This window comes from Thalassophryne amazonica, chromosome 11 (assembly GCF_902500255.1).
Source record: "Thalassophryne amazonica chromosome 11, fThaAma1.1, whole genome shotgun sequence".
NCBI classification, from domain to species: Eukaryota; Metazoa; Chordata; class Actinopteri; order Batrachoidiformes; family Batrachoididae; genus Thalassophryne; species Thalassophryne amazonica.
Window position 1 is genome coordinate 43,798,573 of NC_047113.1, and position 22,565 is coordinate 43,821,137.

General features: G+C 43.1%; 1 protein-coding gene across 1 annotated transcript in view; it reads right to left on the reverse strand.

Annotated features, from left to right (window-relative positions):
• Nucleotides 1-20,550, reverse strand: part of LOC117520774 (melatonin receptor type 1B-like) — a 55,099-nt gene extending 34,549 nt beyond the window's left edge. Inside the window, exon 1 of the mRNA XM_034182098.1 lies at nt 20,355-20,550. Coding sequence (XP_034037989.1) covers nt 20,355-20,550 — 196 coding nt within the window. The remainder of the gene's footprint in view (nt 1-20,354) is intronic.
• Between the last annotated feature and the right edge of the window lie 2,015 nt (nt 20,551-22,565).

Sequence of the window (22,565 nt, forward strand, 5' to 3'; positions counted from 1 at the left end):
CTTGTGATAACCAGAGAAAGAGCACACGACGGTCTCTTATCCACAGAGCCATCAGCCCAGAAATGGTCCGGTGGCTTGTGCCGTGTTGTCGCAGCTCGGAGCACGGCGTGCTGAGCGTCCTTAAAGGGGTCCTTAAAGCTGTACTACCAGACCTTATTCTCTGTGAAGCCCATAAAATTTTCACCGAAAGCCAGATACATTTTTTGAATAGTTTCCAGATGCCAGTCTCTAACAGCTTCTGAAAAAATTCTGATGGAAAAAAACCCCAAATCATTCTGCCATTTCCAGACAATGAAAATCCGACGATGGGGCGGGACCACTCCTTCCACAAGGCGTACTCACAGGCGAATGACGTCACCGACTGGCGTGGAAAAACTCACGCATGCGCACAAGGGTTCAAGCTTGTCTGACGTGAAAACATATGAATCAAATCCATATAGTTTAAAAAAAAATAAAAAGGTACAATACTTTATGAACAGACCTCGTATATTTTACATTATATCTTAATCCAACATGCTCCAATCACTCTCATATTTGAATATGAGGTGCAAAGTGGGACCCACTATCACCTGACAAAGTTTGATCCAGATCTGATCCGGATTGTAGATTTTGTGGACATTTGAATTTAACACTGAAAACCCATTTAATGTATATTTTACATTTATATCTTAATCAAACATGCCCCAATCACTCTCATATTTGAAAGTGAGGGGCAAACTGGCATTAACTATCACCTGACAAAGTCTGAGCCGGATTGTGGATTTTGTGGGCATTTGAATTTAAGATTGAAAAGCCCATCTGGTGTACATTTTGCATTATATGTCAATCAAAAGTGCCTCAATCACTCATTTTTCTGTGATGGATTTACCTACACCACCAAAATTGGATCAAGGTTCCAGTTTTATGCCTGTTTGTCTATCTTGCAGTTATCAGTGGGAAACCAAGTGACAAAAAAAAATTACAAATTGTGCATAGCAAAAGATAAGGGCCCCTTCACACATAGTACGAATGTGGCCGAATTGCGCATGAAGTAGGAATCGTATGCAATATGTGTAAAATTGTAGCTGCCTCCAACGCCTCGTACACCTGTTGCTACAACTATCTGAGCACACCAGTACCTGAAAGATAGTGTGTGCGCTGTGAGAGCCCATCGAACCCTCTCGCAGCAGGTGTCGGCCAAATTCCAGGTGACACACACGAACATCTAACACCCCTCACATGGCACTTAGAAAATGTGTGGCAATTCATACTATTAACACGACAACAGTCAGCAAACAATCACTGTCTAGCTGGATGTGAAATTTGTCTAAGTGCCCCCATGAGTGTGGCTTTGCAAACAGACACAGTAACACATTGGTGTGTGTGCTGAACTGACGGGGGTGTGGCTACCCACAGGAGCGGCTGTGGACATACCATGTTTGGACGGACATGAAGTAAGAACTGTTCACTGTGATACGCGTGTGTCTGCTTGCTATCGTCACGTGGACATACATAAAAACATATATTGCTGTTGCGGGTGCAGCTAGCGCATGCACATTGACAGGCTACCCCAGGTGAAATGGACCGTCAGATCAGAACATGCAGCGGGTGATCTGAATGTCATGTCACCCATGTAAGCTCTGTTCCACATGATGCAGTGTCTGTCCTGCGGTGCGCCGACCACAAAACATGTGTCGGGGGGAGACACGCGCACGGGACCGGCTGGACATGCCACCAGCAGATGTGGCCATGATAAGAGCGCCCTGCTTCTCATTCATGTCATTTCATGACTGTGCATAAGTGACCATGGTAGAGAAGCTTGAATCTTCGACTGGACTGGGTTGCTTGACGCGAGAACGTTGTCATTCTTCTTGACAAGGGTCAGACAGAAGTCAGACTACCAGAGCAAGAAGTTTAGCTGAGGAAGCTTCTGCGATTTCAAGCGAAACGTCCTCACGTCAAGCAACCGAGTCCAGTTGAAGATTCAAGCTTCTCTACTATGGAAACCACCTGGACAACTGAGAGCCTACACAGAAACATCTGTGACCATGGGTCATCTACAGAGGAACAGACAGATCATACTTGTATTGTCCGCTTGATCAGAGGGATTCAATAAAATGTGGTGTTTTTATATGGCATGTGGTTGTATTTTGTTTTAATACGTCCATGTCCTTCTTGATATCATGCATTTTCCCACACCTTTTATAGGACAGCGATGGTAGCTCAGTGGTAACATTTCTGGCTGGCAATCAGAGGTTTTGGGAATTGCAGGTTCGAATCCCGTAGGTGGCATGTATTTTTTTTCACAGCACGATATGGTTACACATGCTGCAGCTGCTCGCACTGATTCCTGCGTGCACAGAACCATCACAGCGGCATCGTGCATGCCTGCCAGTTGCCTCGATGTTTTCGTGGTTCGCTCATACAAGCTGTTCTGCCGTGATTCGCCCTGATTTGTACTTATTTGTGGTATGTGTGAAGGGGCCCTAGCCAATGAAAATTATCTGAAAAAGAATTCAGAAACTGAAAGGGTTGAAAAAACCTGACAACAACTTGAAAAAACACACCACAAAAAAAAAAACTTTGATTCAAGTGCATGAACTAAATACACAGCCCAGTCTCATGTTTTTTTTTTTTTTTCGTGCTCCCATCACGAAATGAGTCGCTTGAGGCTTTTTTTTTTTATTACTAACTCTACTCCTGTATGGAGCTAAATCAAGGCCAAAAGTTTGATAATCTGAAAATAAAAAAAGATTGAAAAAATAAATTTTGAAACTGAAAATTAAAGTTTTGTAATCTGAAAATAAAAAATTTAAAAATAAATTTTGAAACTGAAAATTAAAGTTTTGTTCTTGAATTTTATAATCATTTAAAAAGTATTATCAAAATAAAAATAAGTGTAAGATATATATTTTTCAGTTTAAATAAATTTTTGATTCAGCTGTATTTTTTTGATCAAATAATTTATTTTCATTCATATTTCTTTTTTTCACCTTCAGATCTTTTATTCACTTTCAGATCTTATTTTTTCAGTTTCAAACTTTTGGCCCCGTTCTGGCGTGGGAGGGCGTGGTTTCGATTGAGAGGGGCGTGGAATTGTGAGTGACAGGAGAGCAATCAGCCCTCACATGATGTTGCTTTCAGGAAACATGGGTACTTTGATAGATAATGACTTAACACTTTCTCCCCACTGTATTGTCTTCATCTTCGTGATGCTAAAGATGTCAATGACAAGTAATTCTAGATCACTCTTGGTCATTTTTAATGTTTAAAAACTAGAAAATATGCAAGATTGTAAAGTTTAACACCTATACCTAAAAAACCGATGTGTCCCAAATCCACACAAGACTGTGAACGCAGTGCAGCATCGCCGCATGAAAATGAAGCAGGTCACTCATTTTACAGGCTGCAGCGGAGTGTTACGAGCTTTCTAAGTGACACACAGAGAGACCAGGCTCAGCAGATCTGAAGGAATCTTTAATATGGTCACAACCAAGCAGGCCGCTGTAAATCCAAATCCAAAGACGCCCGGAAGAGCGCTCCGGCTACCAGTGGTGTGAAGAAGCCTCGCCGTTACAGAACACCGGCACTGTGGCACTCCGCCGCTACCAGAAATCCACCGAGCTGCTGATCCACAAGCTGCCCTTCCAGCACATGGTGAGAGAAATCACTCAGGACTTCAAGACCGACCTCCGCTTTCAGAGCTCCACTGTGATGCTCTGCAGGAGGCCAGCAAGGCTGACCTGGTTGGCAGCTTGTGGATCAGCAGCTCGGTGGATTTCTGGTAGCGGTGGATCTCTCTCAGCGCCACGGTTCCAGGCCTGTAACATTGGGGCTCCTTCACACCGCCGGTAGCCGGCGCGCTCTTCCGGGCGGCTTTGGATTTACGGATGGTCAACTTTGTTACATCGTCATTAAATTCACTATCCGGTACAACATACGGATCCACTGAACCAACTGTTACACATCGATCACAATAAACAGCTTCATCTGGAGGGTTTAAAGCCTCGTAATAAGCTTTCATTTTGTCTTTTTTCTTTCACGCACCAGCCGCGTAGTAAACAAACAATGGAGACGGGAGCAGAGTCATTGTCTATCAAAGTACCCAAGTTTCCTGAAAGCAACATCATGTGAGGACTGATTGCTCTCCTGTCACTCACAATTCCACACCCCTCTCAATCGAAGCCACGCCCTCCCACGACAGAACGGGGCCAAAAGTTTGAAACTGAAAAAATAAGATCTGAAAGTGAAAAAAAAAAAAAAAGATCTGAAGGTGAAAAAAAGAAATATGAATGAAAATAAATTATTTGATCAAAAAATACAGAGCTGAATCAAAATTTATTTAAACTGAAAAATTGCATCTCCCCCAGATTTGTCATCTGTGTCTTGGAAGCTTCCCTCTCAGGTCTGCTTTGTTTGCCTGTGGTATTGAAGTGAGCTTGCTCTAAACAAAAAACCAGTATACACTACAGTACCACTTCTATTTATTCATGATTGATTCAAATGAACTCCAACTTAGTATGTTTTCCTTTTCTCCTTTGCTATGATATTTTCATTCATTCATTTTCTATAACTGCTTACTCCAGTCAAAGATCAAGGGACTGGAGCCTATCCCACCAGTCGCAAGGCATGAGGTAGGGTACACCCTGGACCGAACACCAGTCTATCACAAGGCTTGTGATATTTTGAGCAAATGAAAATAAAGTACAAAAGTAAATAATTCTTTTAAAGCAACATTTTGACTCCTGTTTGTAATGGTGTTAACCTCGTTTTGCAAAAATATAAAAATTTCACCATATCACTTTGATGTAATGACAAAACATTGCTATATTTCAGGAAAATATATATTTCAGTCTCATTATATCAAAAATTTTTGGTTTGTTATTGAAGTAAAGGATTAGTTACTGCCGACATGGTGTCTAACCAGATCCTTACTCTGGATGGCATTACCCTGACCTCTAGTAATACTGTGAGAAATCTTGGAGTCATTTTTGATCAGGATATGTCATTCAATGCGCATATTAAACAAATATGTAGGACTGCTTTTTTGCATTTACGCAATATCTCTAAAATCAGAAAGGTCTTGTCTCAGAGTGATGCTGAAAAAACTAATTCATGCATTTATTTCCTCTAGGCTGGACTATTGTAATTCATTATTATCAGGTTGTCCTAAAAGTTCCCTAAAAAGCCTTCAGTTAATTCAAAATGCTGCAGCTAGAGTACTGACGGGGACTAGAAGGAGAGAGCATATCTCACCCATATTGGCCTCTCTTCATTGGCTTCCTGTTAATTCTAGAATAGAATTTAAAATTCTTCTTCTTACTTATAAGGTTTTGAATAATCAGGTCCCATCTTATCTTAGGGACCTCGTAGTACCATATCACCCCAATAGAGCGCTTCGCTCTCAGACTGCAGGCTTACTTGTAGTTCCTAGGGTTTGTAAGAGTAGAATGGGAGGCAGAGCCTTCAGCTTTCAGGCTCCTCTCCTGTGGAACCAGCTCCCAATTCAGATCAGGGAGACAGACACCCTCTCTACTTTTAAGATTAGGCTTAAAACTTTCCTTTTTGCTAAAGCTTATAGTTAGGGCTGGATCAGGTGACCCTGAACCATCCCTTAGTTATGCTGCTATAGACGTAGACTGCTGGGGGGTTCCCATGATGCACTGTTTCTTTCTCTTTTTGCTCTGTATGCACCACTCTGCATTTAATCATTAGTGATTGATCTCTGCTCCCCTCCACAGCATGTCTTTTTCCTGGTTCTCTCCCTTAGCCCCAGCCAGTCCCAGCAGAAGACTGCCCCTCCCTGAGCCTGGTTCTGCTGAAGGTTTCTTCCTGTTAAAAGGGAGTTTTTCCTTCCCACTGTAGCCAAGTGCTTGCTCACAAGGGGTCGTTTTGACTGTTGGGGTTTTACATAATTATTGTATGGCCTTGCCTTACATTATAAAGCGCCTTGGGGCAACTGTTTGTTGTGATTTGGCGCTATATAAAAAAATTGATTGATTGATTGATTGATTGACTACATTAGTACTCTCTCTGCTTCTCTGTTGATTTATGTCTAGCGATAGATACTAATGCCCTAGGTGCTGTAAATTCTGTCTGATTGATTCTGCACTTTTTCTCTCTGTCTGAGGGATCTTTGGTGAGACGGTGGGAGCTGAGGGTCTCGTGGCTGGGTAAGTGGTAAAGGTGTGACCAGTGACACATGATGGATGGTTGATCCAACCCACTGCATTCCACAACAACCTGGTAGCAGGGATATGGGATAAACCTTGGCCTTAAGGTGGACCTGCACCAACAGGCCCTTTGTTTGTAACTGCTTTTAACTCTGTACCTGTTAGAGGGGTGTTCCACTGCTTAGGTCAATCTGAGTCTGGTCTGCTTGAGGTTTCTTCCTTAAGAATACCACAGGAAGTTTTTCCCTTACCACTGTCACCTATGTGGTTTCTTAGGGGGGTTGGTAAGGTTAGACCTTACCAATGTGAAATGCCTTGGGGCAGCTTTGCTGTGATGTGGCGCTATACAAATACAATTAATTGAATTGAAAATCTGCTTGAAAATGGAGTACCAGTACTTTTCATTTTCCAGAAAAAGCACATGGTGCCACTGACACTGATCATCTTAGTCCATCAGATCATCCATCCAAAACATCAATAAAAGTGGGAGGAGCCTTGTCCAGTATGGAAGTCATGCAAGACATCATCAGTCCATGACATGATTTTTAGAGTAAATCAACATTCATGTTTTTGGGCTGATGCAGCTCCCTGAGGAAATTCATACCTGGACAAAGAAACCACCAGGTTCAAAGTGAATAATGTCTCCCTCGATATTTTAAATAAGGAGTCATATGATGTGTATTTTTAACAAGATATGCAGGTCAACAGGTGTCTTCAACACAGATATGAAGGTTTGTTGCGAAAAATAGTTCTGAGACCTGATGCATCTCTAAATGAACCCTGTGGAAACAGCATGTAGGAAGAAGACAGGTGGTATACAGCTGTGGCATGTAGTAAGCCTCACATGCACCCACGTGGTTATTCCATTCAGCATGTTCTATTTAGCTTTGTGCAGAAGTGTGGGTGGAGAGACAGACCACCAGCTGGATACCAACCAACTACAGTCATGGAACTCGCCTGAAGCCAGTTATACAGGGTCTGGAAACAAGTTGCAGATTGCACATTTCCAATTATTATATCTGACTTAAATTGTGGCATGTTTGCTCAGTTTTATTGTCCATCAACATCAATGTCCAGTCCAGTATTTATTGCAAGCCATTTTTACGTTTCTGGGAAGCAGCATGTTTCTGTCTCTGTGAATGGAAGATTACTAGGCTTTTGTTTTACTTATACTGTGTCGGTAATGTTTTTAATGTGTTTGAGATTTCATATCCAGTTAACTTTGTAGAAAGTATGTCCCTTTGGCTGCTCCCGTGTTTTGTTTTGTTTTGTTTTGTTTTACTCTGGGTCACTCTGGGTTGATTTGGCACAAATTTTACATTCGTGACACAACTCCGCATTACATGGAGAAATGTGACACTGAAACCTTCCGCCTTGTACAACCCCAATTCCAATGAAGTTGGGACGTTGTGTGAAATGTAAATAAAAACAGAATACAATGATTTGAAAATCCTCTTCAACCTATATTCAATTGAATACACCACAAAGACAAGATATTTAATATTCAAACTGATAGACTTTGTTGTTTTTGTGCAAATATTTGCTTATTTTGAAATGGGTGCCTGCAACACATTTCAAAAAAGTTGGGACAGGGCAACAAAAGACTGGGGAAGTTGATGAATGCTCAAAGAACACCTAGTTGGAAACAGGTGAGTGTCATGATTGGGTATAAAAGGAGCATCCCCAAAAGGCTCAGCCATTCACAAGCAAAGATGGGGTGAGGGTCACCACTTTGTGAACAAGTGCATGAAAAAATAGTCCAACAAGAACAATATTTCTCAATGTTCAACTGCAAGGAATTTAGGGATTCCATCATCTACAGTCCATAATATAATCAGAAGATTCAGAGAATCTGGAGAACTTTCTACATGAAAGCAGCAAGGCCAAAAACCAACATTGAATGCCCGTGACCTTCGATCCCTCAGGCGGCACTGCATTAAAAACCGACATCATTGTGTAAAGGATCTTACCATGTGGGCTCAGGAACACTTCCGAAAACCATTTTCAGTTTACACAGTTCAATGCTACATCTACAAGTGCAAGTTAAAACTCTACCATGCAAAGCAAAAGCCATACATCAACAAATTCCAGAAACACCACCATCTTCTCTGGGCCCGAGCTCATTTGAAATGGACAGAGGCAAAGTGGAAACGTGTGCTGTGGTCTGATGAGTCCACATTTCAAATTGTTTTTTGGAAATCATGGACGTTGTGTCCTCCAGATAAGAGGAAAAAGACCATCCAGATTGTTACCAGCACAAAGTTCAAAAGTATCAAGTATCAAGTTGTCTTTATTAGCTCCTCAGGGGCAAATTGTTGTGCAGCCAGCAGTAGAACACATTAATACATACATAAACATAATATAATCTTAAATATGGCATAAAAACTCACCATGAAAACTCACCAAACAGTAAACATTATAACACAATAATAAGAAAACCTAGTTAAAAAACACTCATTTGGTAGTGTTTAAAAATCTAGTGACAGTGGGAATAAAATAGTTCTTGTTCCTATTGGTCTTACATCTCTTGGACATAAATCTATGATCAGATGGAAGCATTGTGAACTCGGGGTACAGGGGGTGACTGGGATCATCCAAGATCGACTTCGTCTTCTTAATGGATTTGTGTTTATATATAGATGGCAGGTCGTTTAAGGAAATGTCAGCAATCTTGTTGCACTCATTAACAATATGATGCTGTCAGGATTTGATGGTGGGGTTGGTTTTCTGTTTTGTTTTTGGTCAGTTTTGTTATCTTCCGTTTGTTCATGTATATTTTTCTTTATGTTCCTGTTCTTGTTGGGGTCTGTCTGTTGCTGTCTCGCTCTCTCGCCACGCCCTGTTTCTGGTCCCTTCCATGCACACCTGTCCTGGATTAGCTGATTGGCTTCTGGGGGTATATATGCTCAATGTCTGTGTCTGTTCCTCGCCAGATTGATGCGCCCTGTGCCTTCTATCCAGCTCTTGATTCCGTGTTCGCTAGTCCTGCCTGCTTCACTGTGTTTTCGACCTCCTGCCTGTCTGTTCCGACCTCGTCTCAGCCTGATGATCGTTGTACTGCTGCTGTGTATTTTGGACTACCTGCCCGTGTACCGACCACTGCTTACCTCATTAAAACCATCTTTCAACAAGAGCTGTCTGTGTGAGCCTTGTATTTGTGTTCTCCCTCACACGCCTGTCAGATGCAGACGGTTTTAGTTTTTCAAAGTTAAAAACCTATACCAGTAGATAATAGAAAAGGTAAGAACAGATTCAATAAAACAGCAATAAAACACCTTCATAAAATTGCTGTCCACATTAAAATGCCTGAGTTTACGGTAAAAATGCATGCGTTGGTGAGCTTTCGTACATACCTGGTCAATCTGACACTCAAAGGTTAAACCAGGGTCGGACTGGGAACAAACTTCGGCCCTGGCATTTTTCCTCTGGACCAGCCCACTATTGGCCCGACGAATCCACCCCCAAACACGCACACCCACCCGTCCATACTGAACCCCCAATGAACAAATACTATACACCTAAACACCATGAACACACACCTAAACATACACTTTCACTGTCATTTCACCTTGATCATAGTACAAAACGCGTTCCCGGCGCCACGAGGGGGCATCCTGATAACATTAAAGGCAATTACATATTTTGACAAAATTACAAGTTTAAATGACTATATATGTGTGTGTGTGCGTCGGGACGCAGCCGACGCGGTGTGGCGGCACAGGAAAAACACCTCCGTGTTGATAACCATTTGTTAAAATCCAGTTGGCTTTTGATGGCTTTCAGTGGAGTGAGTCAGCTGGAGATGTTCCAACTTGTCCTCAAGGCTTCCAACAGAGGTGTTTTTCCTGTGACGGAGCGTCGCGGCGGCTGCGAGCCGACGCTGCAATCCGTCCGCACGTCTTTCATTAAAAAAATCTCCTTTAACAGTGGAATATCCGGATAAAATGCTGAAACCGACTTCTTCTGAAACTTCTCTGTTCTCTCACGACGTCCTGGATCAACAGAGCCTGAAATGTGGAGGTTTTAAGCTTGAAACAGGCTGATGACGCTGCCTGAGAGCGCTGCGCGACGTCTCGCACTGTGAAAAGTCCTTAAAGCGACAGAATCACCTCAAAATCTCTCACCAGCTGTTAAAATTTTCACTGAAAACCAGCTTAATTTTTCGAACAATGTCCACTTCGATGTGTCTCACAGGTTTAGAAAAAATTTTGATCAAACAAAGCGCCAGTCTCTCAGCAACTTCTCAGACAAAGGAATTCCGACGAGGGGCTGGATGACTCCTCCCACAAGGAGTGCTCACAGGCGAATGACGTCACCAACAGGCATGGAAAAACTCACGCATGCGCACGAGGGTTCAAGCATGTCTGACGTAAAAAACATATGAATGAAATCCATATAGTTTTTGAAAAAAATAAAAAGGACCTATACTTTACGGACAGCCCTCGTATATATATATATATATAAAACATCATGAGGTTTATGTCACAGAAATCCTACTTTACAATCACACTGCAGTCCTTGTTCAATTATTTCCTTTTGCATTTATAATAACATTTCTATTTATTTAGTGTTTGTTTTTCTGGTTGAAATAAGATATATATAATCTACCAGACTTCAAAAATATACAAGTTTCCATGTTATTTTATTTGTCTAAAAATAAATGTCTGAACAAGAAATTATCTAATCTGAAATAACAGGTGGTTTTAATACAGATGAAAGGTTTCTAAAGAACCATTTATTGATTTATTTACCTATTTTAATTACAAGTGTTCTAAACTTTTTAACAGTAATCAGAAATTTTGAGGTAACAACAACAAAAAAACATTTCCAATGATTTTTTCTTCAGAAAACTGCTCTATAAATGAGCAGTCCTGTCACACGTTAATGTTTTGTACAGATCAGTGGTCTCTGCACCAATCGGATTGGTCCAATCCATTTTGTAGAGATCAGTGGTTTCTGCCACGAGTCTTCCATGTTTTGGCCCGACGCGTCGTCCTACTGGACAATGCCAAGGTACGTCACAGCTCAGAGTGTCGAAAGTTGGCGCACCTCATCTCGACAGAACACCGGCTCTGTGGTATGCAGGAGATCACTTGACCGAGCGTCTATACGTTCAAATAATAATTTAAAAAATATTGTCATCACTCTTCACTCTTAGTCAGTCTCTTACAACGGTGCAGCGTAAATACACGAGCTTTCCAGGAGCGCACGTCTCCTCCGGTGCGCACTTTTTCTTTTGGGGGGGGGGGGTAGTGATGATAAACCCCTCGCCCCCTTAATATATATATATATATATATATATATATTTTTTTTTTTTTTTTTTTTTTTTTTTTTTTCTGGCGCCGGGTCTGACGAAACGGAAGCAAAAGCAGCACACAAGCGGAAAAAAGTTTTTGTGTCTCCAAAGTGTGTGTGTGTGTGTGTGTGTGTGTGTGTGAGTGAGAGAGAGAGAGGAGAGAGAGAGAGAGAGAGAGAGGTAATGTGTAACCACTGCTAGGATTCACACAGCAGCAAATTAAGGAGCTGAAGTCCGTAGCTGTTGCATTTAAGATTAACAAAAGTAAAGCACAGTTAATTAGGATAAAAGAAACGATTCCAACTTTGTAATCAGTAGGAGAGCGGAGAGACGTCCAGGCGCCGAGGAGTCAGTCCATTCACAGGGGCGGAGCGGCCTTCTGCTCTTCCTGCAATCTGATTGGCCACCCTGTATGCTTCTCCAATTGTCATTGGCTGTTGGTCATGTCAATCATTGTGCTCGATGTAAGTCTCCATTGTGTGATCAAACGGAAACAAAACTGAAACCTAGAATAAGACTGTACCGTGTATGAAACACTACAGAACTTTTATTTTGCCACAAATTCAGGAAGTGGCTCTGCAGCTGCGCCGATTAAATGCTGTAGCTTCACCGATCACGGACTTTCCTCGTGTTGACAGCAGCGCGCGGTTCAAGAACACTGTATATTTCCATAATCTCTATAAATATGGGAGGGCCGGCCCACGCACGTCTAAACGTGCAGCGGCCCACCGGGCAAATGCCCCAAATCACAGATTATCAGTCCGAGTATGGGTTAAACCACTCTCAATAAAGGTTCCAAGGTATTTATAGTTCTGTACAACTTCCACAGCCAGTCCATTAATAACTACAGGAGAAATGTCATCCTGCTTTTTCCTGAAATCAATTATCATCTCTTTTATTCACGTTGATATCTAAAAAGGACAATTTACACCAGCTGAAAAGCCAGCATCTGTGATGGTATGGGGGTGTGTTAGTGCCCATGGCATGGCCAACTTACACATCTGATGGCACCATCAATGCTGAAAGGTACATCCAGGTTTTGGGGCAACACATGCTGCCATCCAAGCAACGTCTTTTTCAGGGACGTCCCTGCTTATTTCAGCAACACAATGCCAAGCCACATTCTGCAACAGCGTGGCTTCATAGTAAAAGAGTGCTGGTACTAGACTGGCCTGCCTGTAGTCCAGACCTGTTGCCCATTGAAATGTGTGGCGCAATATGAAGCGCAAAATACGACAACACAGACTCCGTACTGTTGAACAAATGAAGTCGTACATCAAGCAAGAATGGGGAAGAATTCCACCTACAAAGCTTCAACAATTAGTGTCCTCAATTCCCAAACGCTTATTGAGTGTTGTTAGAAGGAAAGGTGATGTAACACAGCGGTAAACATACCACTGTCCCAACTTTTTTGAAAGTGTTGCAGGCATCAATTTCAAAATGAGCAAATATTTGCACAAAAACAATAAGGTTTATCAGTTTGAACATTAAATATCTTGTCTTTGTGGTGTATTCAGTTGAATATAGGTTGAAGAGGATTTGCAAATCATTGTATTCTGTTTTTATTTACATTTTACCCAATGTCCCAACTTCATTGGAATTGGGGTTGTATTTAGAAATTGTTTAGGTTCTTGTTATCATATCCACATTATTATTATTATTTTATTTTTACTTCCATTTTGTCATTTGATATTTAAATGGACGATAATGGAAATAAGTGTTTCACTTTCTTGTGTCATCCATGTGTTTTTAACATATTTACAATTATATTATGTACTTACATTGAACTTACTAAATAAAGTCACTCACCACACTCACACTTTTAATATAAAGATGACTGACTGCCCTCTGCTGGAATGGCGTGTGAGTCCACAAAGTAGTTAACAATCAACAATGGACATTGCTGTTATCTAATATCCATAGCTTCTCCAAAAATATTAGTCCTATCAACTCTGCATTTTTGCAGCGTTCATCCTTGACCCAAAATACATAAGCACCAAACAGCAAATGTCCGCTGACCATAGTTTGTAATCGAAGTTGCACACACCTACTCATGCACAACTACTGTATGCAGCTGCTTTTAATTTGACAAAAAACAACAACAAAAAAAACATTAAAACCACTACACATTTCAGTCATGGTACTAACATGAGACTTACGTCACTCATGGTAAAGGCAACATAACATTTAACTAAACTGGCTGTACCAATTGAACTATAAAAGCACAATAAATCAATAACAACACTGTTAGACTAACATGAACCACAATAATATTTAAAACCTCAAAACCCGCAATGCCCATTGTTTACTGGTTAGCTGTAATTGCTAATTTCTCCAAAAATATTTGTCCTATCAATTTTCTGTTTTTGCAGCGTTCATTCATGACCCAAAATACATAAGCATACCAAATGTCTCCTTATTTGTGTTTCTTCTTTATGATTCATGTCTTTTTTTTTAATTAACTTTTATTGTAGTTCTGTTGTTTACCTCTGTCATTCTGTTGGTTCAGTGTTTATATTTCCACTCGGGTTGCCTGTTTGTTTATCATCTTTGTACACTTGTTGACTTACCCACGTGCCCCCTCGGTTCTGTTTATCATCATCACACCTGTTTGCAATCAGCTAGTTTGTATTTAAGTCACACCTTGGTTTACATTCTTGGCCAGTTGATTGTCTCCATTTCAGTTCATGCTCCCCGTTTCACCTGTTGTCCTTCTGTGATCATCCAGCTGTAAGTTTCATCATCTCACTATCACTTTTGACATTTGTTTTGTGGTTATTAGTTTTGTTACTATGTCTGTCTTTACTTTGTTTTGGATTTTCCCACGGTGGAGATTCTTGTCACCGTGATATTCATTACTGTCACCGGAACATTAAACACCTTGTTTTTTGCACTTACCTTTTGTGTGTGGCTATCTACATCCTGAAATCCAATCCTTGTGTTTCCGTGGCACCAACCACAATAGGAGATACTATTAATATCTATATACATGCAGCGGGGCTGGGCTGTTTGCATGCTGCCGATGTATCGTTTTCTCAACCAACAAACAGTTTCTACAGGTTGGGGATTCTCAGCTGACAACCGTTAACTTCAAACATCATTAAAGTATAATATTCTTTCTTAGCAGCCTCCTGTTCATCTTCTTTCTTTAGTAGTATGGGGATATTTTGTGGTGTGAGTGTGTAGAAAGGGCCACAAATTCTTTAGTCCACTTTCCACCTATTTTGCAGCCCTGATTTTTTTGCAAAATTCAAAGCGTCCACTTTCCAGTGCTCAAAATCTTCAGTATTTATGTTGCTGTTTGCCCTTATCATGTGTTTTGGGTAGTCGTAAACTTTGTCTCAACCCAGCATGCACTGCACATACTGAGTTACTGAATTCACATAAGTTGAATCAACTTAATTAAAAGGTTTTTAGTATTATCAGGTAGCTAACTTATTTCATTTAAGTTATTCTAACTTCTTTAAGGGCCCCTTCACACATAACCTGATTGAAGATGACTAGTACATGAAGGAGGAATTGCATGCCATTTGTGAAAAATCGGAGCTGCCTCTAATGCCTCGTACACCTGTCGCTATAACTATTTGCGCACACTAGCGGCCAACAGACAGACAGTGCCTGTGAGAGCCCATTCAATCCCTCTCACAGCAGGTGTCGGCCAAATTCCAGGTGTCACACATGAACATCCAACACCGCTCGCTGGCCACTTAGAAAATGTGTGGCCGTTTGCGCTGTCAGCATGAAAATAGTGAGCAGAGGATCACTTTCAAGCTGGTAGTGAAATTTGTGTAAGTGCCTCCATGAGTGCGGCAACACACATGTGGCGTGTGCGTGTGTCGCTCCCCCTTCCCCCAGTTTTTATTTTATTTTCCTCCACATCAGCAGCACAGTGTGGTGCAACACGTTCCAGCTGCTCGCACTGTGTTCGTGCACGCATGCGAATGTGCACAAAACTGTCGCCGGTGTGTCGTGCATGCCTGTGCGACCATGGGACCCTCACGCCAGCAGGTGGATGGTTTGTGGTTCCCCATTTCGTGTTAGGGCCCCTTCATACATAACACGAAAGCTGCAGAAACCGGAAGAAAATCCGCGAACCACATTATTTCCATTCTACTCAGAAATGTTCATGCAAATTCTTACCTTGATTTTCTGAAAATTGTTTTAAGTTCTTTCACATAAGTCAGAATAAATTACGTTGCAAACCAGTTTTGCAGCAACATCTACTAAATTTTCAACTTGTTAAAATTGTTGTGGCTGGCGTGGCTGGCTGGCTTTTGTGTGTCTTCTGTTTCTGTCTTTTGGTTTTCCTCCCAGGTGGTGCGCATTTGGGACTGAGTGGCTGTGTAGCTGAGTTTATCAGGACCTCACCCTGATCACCTGAGGCTGATCACGTGCAGCTTGTCAGGACTCACAGCTGTGGTGCATCTACACGGATTGGAACATGGTGGCATTTAAGTCTGGAGTGCACAGTGTGTGTTTGCCAGAGACTCGACCTTGTGACCAGACGGGTGAGATCGTCATCTCTAGAGCCATCTCCCATCAGTGGATGCAGAGAACGTCCAGGTTTGATGCATGGTCTGTGAAAGAGGAGGGGGTGAGGTCTCACGCTCGTCAGCACACTTCCTGAGGTACGTTTGGTTTTGTGACTAACATTTATACAGTGAGTAAATGTGGTGTCCCTCACACCTTATTATATTGAGCTGTATGTTAGTCGTTTAAATCAGCTTCCACTGCAGTGGAGTTTTGTGAACGGGGTGTTCTATGCCTGCAGGGTGGGAAGCTGATTTGCAATTAAGCCAGGAAGTGTTTGCTGTTTGTACACCTTTGAGTGGTCTCTCTGTGTGTTGAGTGTGGACTCACATAATGATTTCTTCTTTCACAGACTCGGTTTGTCGCGGCCACCTGGGGGGTGTCGGCGGGGTCCTTGGGTCTGAACAGTTTTCTGGCTCTGGACCGTTAGCGCTGCTGGGAGCGCACCGCAATCCACCACGCCAGACCGCGCACTCTTTTGTTGTTTTCGTATCACTTCACTGTTATGTTTATTAAACTCTGTTATCCTTTGTACCGTGCTCTGCTTATTTTATACTGGGTCCTTCAAACGCTGGTCGGTTCTCCGGGCTGCGTCCGACACATAACAGTAGTCTCTGGCCAAACATCACGGACCCAGTGGTAGCAGAGACGGTAACGCGCCAGGAAGGCGGCAGCAGACATTCAGAAGTTATCCGGATCAGGTGAGGGTGCTCTCCGCCCGGATGGTGCGTGTTTGAGAACCCATTACTGAATACTGATTCGTGCTCTCTTGCAGCCGTGTTTCCTGTGTTTGTGCCTTATCCGTGGGTCGTGGTGGAGTGTGACTGGCGACGGCTTTGCGTCACGCTCCGACCGGATAAGAGGTTTAAACGGGAGCTGCAAGAGTGTGTCTGTAATGGGTGAACGCGCACGGCGGAGCTCTGTGGCACGGGTCGCTGAGCTTCCTGTGTTACAGTTGTAGCCCCGTTTCCCCGGGTAAAGATAGCTACTGCGTCTGTTGTTTAGCTCCGGCGTTATTTAGTTGAGCACGTTTTTGGTTTTGTGTTACACACAGCTGCTCACAGGAAAAGCAGCATGAATTATTTTCTGTCACCAAAGGGGGTTTTTCATTTTTAGCACTCTTGCTCCCTCTGTTGGTGACTGAGTCACATTACCGTTAAGCTCTTAAGTTGGAACAGGTGTGTTCGATTTGTTTGAGCTTAACGGTATACGTCACTTATTTGTTTTGTGTTAGTTCATTTTGTGTGGGTGTTTTTTGAGTTGGTTTTTGTGTGGGATTTTTTTACACTATTAGTGTCTGGGGTCGTGACCCTGCAGTTCTGTTTGGAACATGGAAAGGACCCAAATAACTGTTTGTTAGTCTTTCTTTTTATTTGTTTTAGTTTCACCTCCCCAGGGTTTGATGGGACGGTCCCCTGGGGGGTGATGGGGGGGTAATTGGGTTGTTTTTTCTTTTTTTTGTTTTGTTTTTTGTTATGCCCTCTTTTCTCCTCTGACTCCAGCCAGGTGAGCCGTAGAGTCGGCGTTGCTGGAGTGGTGCAGTTTGGTTATGCTGGGTGTTTCCCAGGTAACCTCTGCACCCGGGAGGGGAGGGGGGGTTTTGGGGTATTTTCTTTTTATTCCCTCTCTTCTCCTCTGGCTCCAGCCGTGTGAGCCATAGGTTGTCGGCGTTGCTGGAGTGGTGCAGTTTGGTTATGCTGGGCGTTTCCCAGGTAACCTCTGCACCTGGGGGGGTGTTTTTGTTTGTTGATTCCCTTTTCCACCTCCGGCTTCAGCGCGCCTTTGAGCCATCTGCCATCGGCGTGGCTGAGGTTTGGGGCAGTGGGATATACCCGCAGCTGGTGGCTGGTTTGGAAGTCGGAGGAGTGGCGCCGTTTTGTGCCGTCTGCCATAACCGCTGTTCCACTCCTCCCGGTTGGCTTCTGGGGTATAGTCACGGTTGGTGACGCTGGACGTGCTTCCAGTTTCCACTGCGCCAAGGGGGTGGGGTTGGGGTTGTTTTGTTTGTATGTTTTTTTTTTCTTTCCTTTTGTTTTTCCCCCCAGTTTCCGCCCTCAGGGTGTGACTGTGGTGTCCTCTGGGAGGGAAAGGGCTGTGGGTCCATCTAGCCATAGACGGCCGGGGCTGGGTCCGTTGGTCATGAGGGGAGGCGTCTCCTGGGGTTGATGGAATGGTCCTCTGGGAGGCGCTGGGAGTCCCTGTGGGTGACGTTGGATCCCAGAGGGACCTCGGCTGTGGTTATTACTCCTGGAGCTGGCGGGATGTCCTCTGGGGGGTGTTGGTCCCTACATGTCGTTAGGGGGGGGGGGGTGTTAGCATTTTTATTTGCAAGCTTAAGTTTGGGTTTTTCTTTTCTCCCCTTCCCCGGGGTTTGATGGAACGGTCCTCTGGGGAGGGGGTGGTGTTAGCATTGTTATTTGCAAGCTTAAGTTTGGGTTGTTTTTCTTTTCTCCCCTTCCCGGGGTTTGATGGAACGGTCCTCTGGGGAGGGGGGGGGGGGGGGTGGTTTGGTTGTTTGTGTTTGTCTTTTTTGTTTTATGACTAGTCAGACTGAACATGGTTGGACAAGGACTGACCGCACAGGTTTAAGAACTCCTGGCCACACCTGTGCTAAGTGACTGACAGAAACAAAGGCAAAGATGCAGCCAGAGGAGAAGACATCAACCGTTCTGTTAAATGAAGATTCTGTTGGAAGACGAATGCAGATACGGTTTCCAGCCATGGTCCCTGGAGGGGGGTGTTTCTCCTGGGCCAGGTTTGTGTGGTCGCCGGGAGGCTTCCCGTGAGGGTGGGGTGCTGTTGTGGCTGGCGTGCCTGGCTGGCTTTTGTGTGTCTTCTGTTTCTGTCTTTTGGTTTTCCTCCCAGGTGGTGCGCATTTGGGACTGAGTGGCTGTGTAGCTGAGTTTATCAGGACCTCACCCTGATCACCTGAGGCTGATCACGTGCAGCTCGTCAGGACTCACAGCTGTGGTGCATCTACACGGATTGGAACATGGTGGCATTTAAGTCTGGAGTGCACAGTGTGTGTTTGTCAGAGACTCGACCTTGTGACCAGACGGGTGAGATCGTCGTCTCTAGAGCCATCTCCCATCAGTGGATGCAGAGAACGTCCAGGTTTGATGCATGGTCTGTGAAAGAAGAGGGGGTGAGGTCTCACGCTCGTCAGCACACTTCCTGAGGTACGTTTGGTTTTGTGACTAACATTTATACAGTCAGTAAATGTGGTGTCCCTCACACCTTATTATATTGAGCTGTATGTTAGTCGTTTAAATCAGCTTCCACTGCAGTGGAGTTTTGTGAACGGGGTGTTCTATGCCTGCAGGGTGGGAAGCTGATTTGCAATTAAGCCAGGAAGTGTTTGCTGTTTGCACACCTTTGAGTGGTCTCTCTGTGTGTTGAGTGTGGACTCACATAATGATTTCTTCTTTCACAGACTCGGTTTGTCGCGGCCACCTGGGGGGTGTCGGCGGGGTCCTTGGGTCCGAACAGTTTTCTGGCTCCGGACCGTTAGCGCTGCTGGGAGCGCGCCGCAATCCACCACGCCAGACCGCGCACTCTTTTGTTGTTTTCGTATCACTTCACTGTTATGTTTATTAAACTCTGTTATCCTTTGTACTGTGCTCTGCTTATTTTATACTGGGTCCTTCAAACGCTGGTCGGTTCTCCGGGCTGCGTCCGACACATAACAAAAATGTGAACATGTCAAAACCTTTATATTCTTGCTGAAATTACTGAACAATTTAAGTTAGATGATGTAACCCATCAAGAATTTCTTGGTGGTTTTACAACTAATTGTCCCAACTCAAGTCTGAACCACCGAGTCACAAGACTGTGCATATCTTTAAAGTTAATCAGACGCTCAGAGCCAGTAGCCATGGAGAAAATTGCATCTGCTAGGTGGAGATACACTAAATTTACTTTCTAAAATTCAACATAGTGCAGTACAGTGGACATAAAAGGAGCTGACATAGTACAGGTTTGAGTCTGGAAGGACAGAGCAATCGGCCAAGACAGGGGGAAATAAAAAATGTTAAAGTGATGATGAAAAATATCATTTTCACCTTCATACAGCAACATATGAGGTTGCATCCAACATAAAACCTGCACAGAGAACAGGCAGGTTACCTTCACTTCTCACACTCATATAGAGGTGTGATTGATCCTGGGTGAAGAACTAAGTGTTATGATTTATGGAGATAAATTAAGACAGACGGGCAAGGCTGCCCGCTCCTAAACGGTGCAACACAGAGGTCACCTACAAAACATCATCTGAAAATAGTATTTTAATAACAATCAGCAATCAAAATCTAACGACTGACCTAGCGCACCAGCTGCACGTCCAAGGAACAAAATGCGTCAAAGCTTTTTGGGTTCACCTGCATTCCTGAGCTTTTTGTTCCTGTACACGGACAGGATGACGAGCACGTTACCCATAATGTCAACCACGATGGTGAAGATCAGCACGCTGGCCAGCGCAGTGGACACTCCGGCTGAGGACGCGCGCAGTGCGTCGTCGCTCTCGTTCCTGGACAAAGTGTTGGAGCGGTTCACATCCTGCACATCTAAATCCATCTCCACTCACACGGCCATCGTGGAAATGATCCGATTGTCAGATGAGGGAGAAAAATATATATGTATACAGAAGCGTATATTTAAAAACAAAATGACCCGAGGAGTGAATTTCAAAGTTCTGAAAAATTCAAATGACTCAAGCAGTGCGCGCGTGGACGCGGACTGCTATACGCGCCAGACAAATCAAACTTATTAGTGAGTGGATTTAATTTCCAGGGTGAAAAAGATGGTCAGTTTTCGTGTCCTCCTGCTCATGAATCACTGAAGCTGCTCCATTCAGGAGAGCGCGCGTGCTGTGCGTAAAGGATGCGCCAAGCTCAGCGCAGAGTCCAGGAGGAGGTTCCAGTCGTTCCATTCTAAACCTATTTATAAAGCGCAGCCTTTGGTGGGCCACAATGACGCGTGACGCAAAATAACATCAGTGCATGAGAATCGAGGCAGCTCTCGCTGCTCCAATGTGGGAAAAATGTTTAAACTTTCCATCAGTGCCATATGCGTGGAAATGGCGCCTCCCGTTGTTCAACAGTGTGCTTCGCAAATACTGACTCATTTTTATTACTGAATGATTTACTGAACAGGAACAACTAAAATTGAATAGAAAACCAGAGTAATTAACACAAGCAAAAAATGATTTAATATCCCTTAAATAGTTCTATCTTTAAAACGCATGTATTTGTATTATTGCGTGTCAGTGGAAGTTTTTGTGAAGTCTAACTAGACAGGCACTCAGTGCATTCCTCTGCCAACGCAAATATTGCCACCAACCCACAGCCTTGAACCAGTCAGATCTTAGGAGCTAAGCAGTGTGGGACCTGGTTAGTACTTGGATGGGTGACCTCTTTGGAACACCAGCAGCTGTGTGTGTTGCAGGTTACACTGGAGTTGCATCAGGAAGAGCATCCTGCTTACAACTTGTGCCAAATTCCAATGCGGATCTGGCTGTATCCACTGTGGCGACCCCGACCAAAACAGTAGCAATCAAATGGACAACAACAACAACAACATGTGTGTGGATTAATGGGCACAGGCTGTAAAGAGTAACAAATAAAAAAGCGAGATATGACACGTTGGAACTGACAGTCCCAGATGTGTCCTCCTACCTATGGGGAGGTGATGATCTAGTGGTTAAGCGTTGGGCTTAAGACCAGAGGATCTTCAGTTCAAATCCCAGCTTGACTGGAAAATCACTAAGGACCCTTGGGCAAGGTCCTTAATCCCCAAGTTGCTCCCATTGTGTAGTGAGTGCCTTGCATGGCAGCACCCTGACATCGGTGTGTGAGTTTATTTGTGTGAATGGGTGAATGTGAGGCATAATTGCAAAGCACTTTGAGTGCCTGATGAAGATGGAAAAGTGCTATATAAATGCCATCCATTTACCTGAGTGCTGGTTCCAGTAACCACACAGATCTAGATTTTTAATTTTTTGTAGCTCTTATTTTGTGCGTCTGCAGATTTTTCAGTTGCCTAGAGTCATACATTTGCCAGGAAAGTGGGTTTTGTGGGGAAAATTGCGTGGAGAAGAAGTTCTCTGTGCACAACAAACTTTCCAGTCTGGCACTAATATTGTTACTTCCGACAAGGATTTTATGTTTTCAGTACGACCAGGATTACACAAAAAACACTGAACCGATTTTCTTGAAACTTGGTAAAAGGATGTGATTTGACCCAATGTGGATACCACACTGAAAAAAAATGCTACTTTGGATCAACTTAAAAAATTGATGTAATTTGTTACAGCTAATTTTTTATTTTCTCACAATGTATATTTATGATTTTGTAAAGTGATTCCAGCAGATTTAAACTGGAAACCACATTTTTCCATTAGAACAATGTAAATAAATACTTTGAATGAAGTGCACTGTGTTTCACTTTTTTCAGTGCATTAATGTTTAGAGCAGATCGAATAATTAAAAGAGTGGATAGGATTTTTTCTTCATTATTTTTAATATTGGGAGATAGGATGATTTAATAGATTTCCATCCGTTTCTCAGAAAATAATACATGGACCATCATAA